General features: G+C 40.3%; 2 protein-coding genes across 10 annotated transcripts in view; one reads left to right on the top strand and one right to left on the bottom strand.

Moving 5' to 3' along the window:
- Window positions 1–886: 886 nt before the first annotated feature.
- On the bottom strand, window positions 887–6,696 carry LOC104925183 (solute carrier family 46 member 3). Its single transcript, XM_010738746.3, has 6 exons — window positions 6,553–6,696; window positions 5,823–6,045; window positions 3,969–4,851; window positions 3,732–3,815; window positions 3,351–3,507; window positions 887–2,167 (listed from the first exon to the last, which is right to left on the bottom strand). Exons 2-6 carry the CDS (start codon window positions 6,012–6,014, stop codon window positions 2,050–2,052), a joined length of 1,434 nt encoding a protein of 477 aa, XP_010737048.3. The 5' UTR covers window positions 6,015–6,045; window positions 6,553–6,696; the 3' UTR covers window positions 887–2,049.
- A 211-nt stretch (window positions 6,697–6,907) lies between these two features.
- The window catches only part of synj1 (synaptojanin 1), a 28,940-nt gene continuing 26,714 nt past the window's right edge, over window positions 6,908–9,133 (top strand). For 8 of the 9 annotated variants that reach the window (XM_027273823.1, XM_027273820.1, XM_027273824.1 and 5 more), the window contains exons 1-4: window positions 6,909–7,029; window positions 7,947–8,102; window positions 8,271–8,357; window positions 8,824–9,091. In XM_027273823.1, coding sequence (XP_027129624.1) covers window positions 7,979–8,102; window positions 8,271–8,357; window positions 8,824–9,091 — 479 coding nt within the window. In that variant the 5' untranslated portion in view covers window positions 6,909–7,029; window positions 7,947–7,978. Of the gene's footprint in view, window positions 7,030–7,946; window positions 8,103–8,270; window positions 8,358–8,823; window positions 9,092–9,133 lie in introns of all 9 variants that reach the window. The other variant, XM_027273825.1, reaches the window with a different exon arrangement.

The raw sequence follows: 9,133 nt of genomic DNA, 5'->3' as shown, positions 1-9,133 counted from the left end.
CTTAAACCAAAATAGACTTTTTTTTTATTATTGAATAAACTGATAGCCCCTGACTAAGTGGCCTAATTTATGTATATTTCATACAAGAATTTCTTACCTGTATATTTTATTTTGCATAATTATAATAGCATAGAACAACTAAAAAAAATAACAATTAACCCAAGTAATTGCAGTGGGGTTGTCTAAAACGAGCAAATTTAATGATTTATGGGCAGATTATCTGTTAAACATGTTGCACAATGTTGAGTCAAGACGTGAACACTCACAGATTTACATAGAATCTAAGAAAACCAGCTCAGATTGGTGTCATATTTGTAGGTTTGTTTGCAGATACAGCTCTCCACTACCAAAGCAGGATTTCCTTCAATGCATGAAATTCTTATATTTTGTTGCTGCTGACATGTGAATCTGTGAGAACTAAAAACTTGGATGTTGAGTTATACATGATTGATATACAGCAGCCCTGTATCTCTATTGAGTCAGATATACTGCATGTGACATCTTCCGACAGATGAAAATGCTGAAACTGTGATCAAACTGTCATTTTGTTTCACTTCCTTTAGTCTATTTCAAGCACTGAACAGCTTACAGATGTGGAGACAATTCAGAGGTCTAGAACTAGTCTGAGAACGCCTTTGTCTTACAACTGTGAACTTGATTGTGTTCCTGCATCCTCGAAGTCTGGCTTGATAGATTTAAGATTCCAGATTCACATTGAAGCTTCATATTTTCTGATTTTTTTTTTAATTAATTCTGTCGTGGTTTCAGCATTAGACATGATAACAGAAACTGTGCATATTTTTATTGACTGCATGTCTAATTTGCATAAAGGCCTTCCATCAACATAATGAAAAGGCCCAACACTCACTTTAACACAACACATGAATCTCAGTTAGTAGAAGTTTTAATGAGCAGAAGGAAGATTTAAAACTTAAAGTGAAGAGAGTATGTTCTCTAACTCTTCTTTGGGATGGTGTCAGAGGAACTAGATTCAAACAGAAAATTATTTAAAGTCTTTAAAATTGTACTTACACAAAGACATAAACATACACATAAAGAAATAATGATTATATACATCACAGACAATGTGTGTTTTTTTTTTAGATTATTTTCATTTTTGAGATAAACTCCAAAAACATATACATCTTTTGGTTTACATGTGTACTTCTGATAGAACAGTTGGAATTAGGCCTCAAAACAACAATGAACATGAGTCAACCACCTGTTTGGTTTCTAAAGTCAGAAACAAATCCATATGTCCATAAAACAAACAAGGCAAAGGTCATATTTCCCCTCAGAAAACATTTAACACATTTCATCCTTTCAAGAACCCACCAATGCTTTAACAAAGGTTTACTGTTTTTATGTGCAGTTTTAAATATATTTATACAATGATGCTTACGTCTTTTCCTTCCTTATGATCCTTTAGATCATGTTGTAAATTCATTTCTTAAAAGGCACTGATTGTTTTTCCCTTTCTTCATGGTTTTGATCAGATTTATTTTTACATCACTTAATGTTATTTTGCTGATAAAAATGTAGATGTAATCATAAAGTTGCTAATATCTTTCACAGTAAACAAGGTTTATATTATATTGCATATAAAAGAGGAGACAGAGAGACAAAAGGTCAGACAGAACACAATCTGTTTGCATAACTGGAAATCCTAACTGGAAAAATGTTAGCTATATCACAGTCATCGTATGAAAACACATAAAATCCTTTGAATTTTGAAGCTTTGTATGTGCCGGTTGGGGCATTTTGAGGTATAAATAAAGTCTGAGAAAGCTCATATACCGATCTTACTCGAAAACTTGTTGTAATATTCCTCACTGTTTTCCTTTGAATCCCTGTTGTATATCCAGAATATTTAAGCAGAAGGAACCACAGCATCAAAAGCTAAGATATGAATTTGTAACCTTCATTATTAACCTATGAAACTAACAAGACGTACTGAGGTACTTCTGGAAACAAGTATTTTAGAATAAAGGATAAAGAATAAAGAAAAAACAAATAAAGTGCTGGTCAGGTTTGGCGGTCCATTTGTGCTCAACTAAGAAGAGGACTGTTTTCATTCTCATCTTCAACAGGATCCTCCTCCCCTGAGAAGGCCGGGTCAGGCTTCTTTACTTCTTTGGCAACATTCACTCCTATCACACCTACAACCCTGAAATTGGAAAAACAGGCATAAGAACAGCAGAAACACAGGATACAATACAGTATCTAACAGTTTCTTATCAGCAGTACTTATCAGAACTTTAGACATGTCTCTCTGCAAACCTGCACCAGCTTGCCTGACACACATTTTCATCACAAGTCACTGATGTTTACAACAAGACATAATGAATGCCAAATTGGAGCTTGTAAACAAGTACCATGTACAAAATGATATATGCACATCACCTGATGCATACAGTACAAGGTCTACCTCACTTTTGTGAAATCAGCTTTAATAACTTGATTTTTTGAGATATTAAAGTGACAAAATCGAGTGTATCAGTGGTGATTTTTTTTCCCCCCTTTCTTTTTTCTTTGGAGTCTGTGTTGACCTCGCCTGTGACTGAGATTGCTGAACCAGTGGCTTTGCTGTTTTATAACTACTCGCTATGCAACAGAAGAAGCAGTGCACGTGAGGTGGATTCACTCAAGGAGGTTTATGTTTCACGCTACGCTTCCCCGACTGACTCAGCAGCACTAGTTTATCAACCCAGCGTGACAAAACCAATGTAAGGACAGCGCACCCTCTCTGGCCTTTCTTCTTTATATAACAGAGAACTTGTGTTGATGATGTAGCAGTCAAAATACAGAAGAAAACACGACAGATCGTTTACACAACTACACAAACAGAGAAACAGGTTGGTGAAGGAAGTTGGACGCGATGAGAGCGAGAATGAGGAACTGGGTTCTCTTGTTTTCAGATGTTTTCTTTAGACAAGGAAAAGTGGCAAACAATGACATGGCATAAAAAAGCAAAGTGTTTGTCATGCACATCCACAGAGCACAGAGCTCCTATATACTGCTCTTTTATTGTGGAATGAAATCATAACTGGGGAGAATACTCTCTCAGCACATTATCAGTGTTATATTACAAAGTCTGGAGTTCTCTCTCTATAAGTTAGTTTGCGCCACAAACTAAACTGCAGCTTTCACTGACAGGATTACTGTTTTTAAGACAAAGCCACGATAGATCATTAATGCAAGGCTTTTAGCAGGCGCCATTATTATTTTAATGCTGCAGAGTCCACTACTACACATTTATTTTTGATTAATTTTAATTATGAAAACACTTTGTAGTAAAACAGGGAGAAGCACTGCTATAGTCCTTTAATGTGGCATCATCTACAACTTACCCTAGGACAAACAAAGGAATGGCACAGAGTCCTGCGGACAACAGAAAGATGAAACCGGAGTACCATGTCACCGTGGCGGCATACACGCTGTTGAAGACTGCGACTGATACGTTGTTGGTTAAACTCTCCAGAAAGGAAAGACAGGCAAACAGGGCTCCTGCAAAAACACAAAACCACACACACAGACACAGAAGGGAGGAAAAACTATTTTAAAAGAAGCGACAAGAGGAAACAGTTCCAAAGTTGCACTTTGCTCTAAAGGAACACAAACTTTGAGTGTTTGGTTGCTTGCTCCATCATAAAGTCGATGGAGCAAGCAACTCCTCAATAAGTTATACAAACACACAGATACGGCCCTGTAACTCCTCTGAACACACTCACCCTGCTCAGACTTTGAGATGATCTTTGACATCATGGAGCGCAGAACAGGGAAAGGCATGATAGACAGAAGCATTGGCACCCTCACTGTGGTAAAGAAATAACAGAAGACAGATGTTACCACATCAAATTGTGCAATCCATACATCATAATTAAAGTTCATTTATAGTTATATAAATATAATAATATATAAAAGTCCTAGATGAGTTCTAGTTTAAGCCGTACAGTTGTTATTCTCACCTATAAACATCAGAAAAGTGGTCTTAGCAAACGCCACTAGGCTCATTCCTGATATGACGGACACGATTCCCATCAGCACGATGACAATCTGTGGCACACCACAGTACGTGAATGCTGTCACTCCCACAAAACTAGTCAGGAACACAGTGGTGGACAGTGCTGACCCATAACCGATCAAAATCTCAGTCCAGCAAAGCGGTTCATTCAGCTCATATAGTGTCATCATGGAGATCCCACCCACATAGGCGAAAGAAAAGCTGGTGAAGATTAGCATAAGGAGGACCAAGACAGTTTTACACTTGTGGCTAGTCCCTGTAAACATCCGGTAGACCCCATAGATCATCTGTTTCAAGGCCGAGTGCTGAGGAGGCCCATTTAGAATATTGGCATCAGTGGGGGCCTTCTTCACAGTCTCTTCTAGGATGAAAACTGCATAGAGTAGGACCAAACACTGGCACAACGCAGAGGTTACGAAAGGCCAGTTAAAGCCTGCAGCTCTCAGAAAGTAGCCTGTTGATATTGAGGCCACCCCAGACAACAGGCCGATCATCATATCTAGTCCAGCCATGCGCAACGTCTTCTGACGATCATCTTTACACAAGTCTGCTATGTAGGCGAAACAGCCCCCCAAAAATGTGCCCAGTCCGCCAAACAGAGAGCTGAGAAGTGAGGAACCAATGAGCAAGTAAATGTTGAGCTCAAAGTAGGAGACGGTCAGGAAGGACAGGGTGTATATCAACGTGCCAATCAGAGGCATGATGATCGTGATCTTGCGTCCTCCTCTGTCACTGTAGGCCACGAGCATGAGAGTGACAACCAAAGAGGGGATTGTGGAGAAGAGCTCTGTGTAAAGGGAGAAGAGAGATGCCTGTCTTTGTACCTCCTGGAAACACAAAGAGAGAGCATGGTTAAGTCTTAAAAAACATGTATGGACCGACACTGGACTGTCTGCATTCAGCTGTAATAGCAAACCTCACGCTGGCAATTATCCTGCAGATACACAGAATAAAAGAACTTTGTGCTTTTTGCAAACATTTCATGTGAGGTTTCTGATTCAGGACTGGGAGGGAAAATCTTCACAGCACTACAGGTGCAGGGAATGTTTTCAATCAAAAGATCAGTCTCACTTCCTTGTTGTGTTTCGTTCTTCCAATAAATGCACAATGAAAAATAGAATGAAGAAGAATGCGGAACAATACTTTTAAGTGACACGTATAATAATATGCAGCATGCCTTGCTGAACTGCAGACTTGAGTACTGCTTCATGAATTCACAAGTGATTATGTGATTCAATAAGATTATCGCTCTTTAACAACAAAAAAAGCAAAGGAACAGTAAACTTAAGTCTCAGGTCTTGCACATGACCTTATCACACAAAAGCTGAATCAGTTAAAACCTGAACTGTGTTGCAAGAGGGGGTCTGCAGTTATAGGAGCATTTATGCTGAGTCATGGCAGTCAGAACTTCTACAGAGACACGGAGAGTTGCTGGGACACAGCTTTACAGAGCGTTATTTTATATTAGTTTAGGAAGCCTGGATGTTTTTCTGTCAGTATCAGCACACAGATACGACAACATAATAATGATTGAGTCAGCGTCACATGCATAAGTCAAAGAAGGGCAGAGACATTTACCCCCTCTTTCTAAAGTCTGTGTAAATATAGTTTTCAAATAATATTCACAGTGTTAATGTCATTTCTTGTTGCTGGATGTGGGAAAAATGAACATGGTTGCATGTGTTCTTAGTGTGTTTTAAGTAGAAGGGGAAATCAAATGCAACCTGTTTCAAATATTTGCAATTGCCTTAATTTACTTAAATGCATCCTCCTCTACGTCCAGTGATGAATGACTAACCTCATGGTAGCTGGAGTGGTTGCTGCTGTTGTTTATTGTACACCTGGATGTGTTGTCAGAGATAGGATAGGTGGTGTTTGTCAGCTGCTGCCAGAACCTCCGGTACACATACTGCTGCACCAGGGGATAGATGAGAAAACTGGAGAAAGCGTACAGAGCAACTACAGGCTCCACAAGGTAAAGACCCTTCATTCTGAGGGTCTGCGATTAAAAAAAAAAAATCCTGAAAAACAGATATGAAGACATTAAGACATGTAAATGAACTCAAATAAAAAAAAAGACAGATGATTGATGAAAATTTGAACAACTGGACAGACCATAAAGATGATTCTGTTTTTACATGTTTTAACCTTCAACACTGCACACACAAATAACACAGTGTGCAGAACAAACATGTGACACACATTACACTCTTTACATGGCACAATACTGATTCAAATCAGAAACATCTGACGTACAAGACAATATTTATTTGGTTGTTTGTGCCTTTTGAGGATCACAGACAGTCCAAGGTTGCAAAAGTTGCATCAAAATATCGATCCAGCAGTGTGACACATAAAGTGAAATATCAGCTACTAAGTCTATAGCCCGGTTTGTTTGTTTCTGTGTCCAACATATGCTGCAGGATGAGCCGGTCTGGGTTAGATAACACGAAACGAGGACGACAACGACACCTTAGCTTCTTTTTTGTTATTATATTGTTGACAAGAACATGCAGTAGAACACATACCGTTTAGATGATCTCTCGACTCATGATTTAGTCAATAACGTGATCCCGGGGAAAGAAAAAATCTGTTTGTTGAAGTGTGCAGTTGCTCTTGTTTTATACAGAAGTGTATATAAATACGAAACGCCGCGATCCCGCCCCTCGCCGTACGCCATTGGACGGCTGTCTTTCAGGGCTGTGTTTATTCGACGAAGGAACTGTCAGTCACCAGTGAAAGCGGACGACAACACTTTGTTATTTTCTGTCATAGGCTCTTTATTGTCCATTAACGCGCATTTGAAGCATATACGGCATAAAACAAGTACCTACAAGTCAGGTGAATTGGATTTAGCTTGCGAAATATTTTATTTATATGAACTCTACTTCCGTGTTTTCCAAGCATTACGGTAACGTGAGGTAGGCGTTGGAATGTACCATTCCGCAAACACACCGGGAGGGATTGTGTTGTGACAGCGGAGTAACAACCCGGCGGGGGTGACGGTAAGGCGGAATATGTAGTCCTTCCTCTGTGCAATTTAAACCTAACCTACAATTGAAAGATGAAGCCGATGTGTTTGATGTTTGAACGAGTTAATACGTTCTACATGTTGCTCATGTTTCTGTTTTAATAAATGTCATGTTTATGACGTGCAGGAGTACTGCCATGGAAAATATCGACAGCTAGCGAATCATAGCTATCCCTGTGATTAATGCGGCTAACCTGGCTAACGCTCCCAGCTAGCGTCAGAGAGGTGAAAGACGGCGGGCTGTTTTCGCTCCGTCTTTTTCAGCTCTCTCCTTTTCCCTCCGTCACTTTTGTCATGGCACTAAACCGGCTGACTGCCTGCCGGATAAACGACAGCGTTAGCTTCGCCTGCTGCACTTGCACCATAAAGTCGTGACTGTCCGTGTCAGGGTGGATGATATTTCAGTCTCCCGGCCTAACGTTATTCCTCACAGGGCTCCCGCTTTGCTCCCAGTCTCACAAGCTACCTGCGATATCCACACAGCAATAAGCGATAATAATCACTTTGTCATAATGTTGTGGGCCTTATCTGTGCCAGCTTCCGCAATGCTAAGCTTTCTGCTCAATCTGACTCACACGTAATGTTGCTATCTAATTATACGACAGGTTCACTTAATGAGTGACGGGCACTGAGACACAAACACTGTGTTACCTGCAGTGAGAGTGCCGTGTAATCATCTATGTTTCATTTTTTATAACGTCTTAATGCTTCCTTCAGTCACAGCGTTTGCTGTATTAAATGTAATAAATCCATTTTTGATATAAACATCCTAATATGTAAGCATGTTCATGTCATACTCTACAAGCATCATATCCTCTAATAGCCCTCACATTACAAATGTCTGACTGTCTCTCTCTGACACGCTGTCATCCGCTCTCTCTGCTTTTCCAGGTCATAACAGGTTTTTTCATCTCGGATCAACAATGGCCTTCAGTAAGGGATATCGCATCTACCATAAGCTGGACCCACCCCCCTACAGTGTCATAGTGGAGACTAGGACCAGGGAAGAATGCCTCATGTTTGAGTCGGGGGCTGTCGCCGTCCTGTGTAAGACATCTTGTTTAATTACACTCCAATTAGAGATTTAAATAGTATTTCCCCAAATAAAGATGGTGTAAGAGGAACACAGCTACAAGGAGAGACATATTGATGATCAGGTGATGTAACTTAACGAGATATTTTCCTCACATTGTGTTGCTTTTTGTTCGTCTCCAGCGGCGGCAGAGAAGGAGGCCATTAAAAGCACGTACACCAAGATCGTCGATGCTTACGGGATCCTCGGCGTTCTCCGCCTAAATCTTGGTAAGCTACACGAACATCCTTTCTATTCATTTGCTCCTCGTTACAGAAATTTCCTGGGTCCAGTCCGGTCCTTATTGTGACCCCAGGTTCTTGTGTGTCTGTGAAGGCCATGTGGTTTGTAGTCCGGTCGCTGTTCCTTGTAAGCTGCTTTCTCCTGTCCTCTACATGACCTTGAAGGCTCTTGTTATCACAACAGGGAAAAAGCCGTGTAAAAGATTAAAGCTGAGTCTTATAGACGGCTGAGATTTGACTATCTGGTGATTTCGTCTGAAGCACTGACACCAAAGTTGAATTAACCATTTCCTGTCCAGTCTCTTAATGCATAATGTTTTATCGTATCTTTTCTAAATGCAATGAGTCATATCTTTTAGCACGCTCTGTTTTTTTCTCTATAATCCACCATATGTCATGTTTTCATACTCATGTCTTTTTTCTTTTTCATCCTGCTCCACCCTTACCTGTGCAGGTGACTCCATGCTCCACAGTTTGGTGGTCGTGACAGGATGCAGCTCTGTGGGGAAGGTGCAGGATTCTGAGGTTTTCAGAGTCACACAGACAGATTTCATATCACTAAAGAATGATCCAGGAGACGAGGACCGGATCGCTGAGGTGCGAAAGGTTCTGAACTCAGGACACTTCTACTTTGCCTGGTCTGCCTCTGGAGTCAGCATGGACTTGAGTCTCAACGCACATCGCAGAATCCTAGAAGACACTACAGACAACCGTTTTTTCTGGTAAGAGCATGAAAACATTGCTATTCCAAAGTTATAAGGAGA

This window comes from Larimichthys crocea, chromosome XXII (genome assembly GCF_000972845.2).
Source record: "Larimichthys crocea isolate SSNF chromosome XXII, L_crocea_2.0, whole genome shotgun sequence".
NCBI classification, from domain to species: domain Eukaryota; kingdom Metazoa; phylum Chordata; class Actinopteri; family Sciaenidae; genus Larimichthys; species Larimichthys crocea.
The sequence above is the reverse complement of the archived record's forward strand: the minus strand, read 5'-3'. Positions and strand labels throughout refer to the sequence as shown.

Bases quoted from the DNA above. Each gene is read 5' to 3' on its own strand.
- LOC104925183 (XM_010738746.3), bottom strand. From the start codon at position 6,014: ATGAAGGGTCTTTACCTTGTGGAGCCTGTAGTTGCTCTGTACGCTTTC. The intron at 3,816-3,968 runs GTGAGAATAACA...TCTTTACCACAG, and splicing joins CACTTTTCTGATGTTTATAG to TGAGGGTGCCAATGCTTCTG. The intron at 2,168-3,350 runs GTAAGTTGTAGA...TTCCAATTTCAG, and splicing joins ATTCCTTTGTTTGTCCTAGG to GGTTGTAGGTGTGATAGGAG.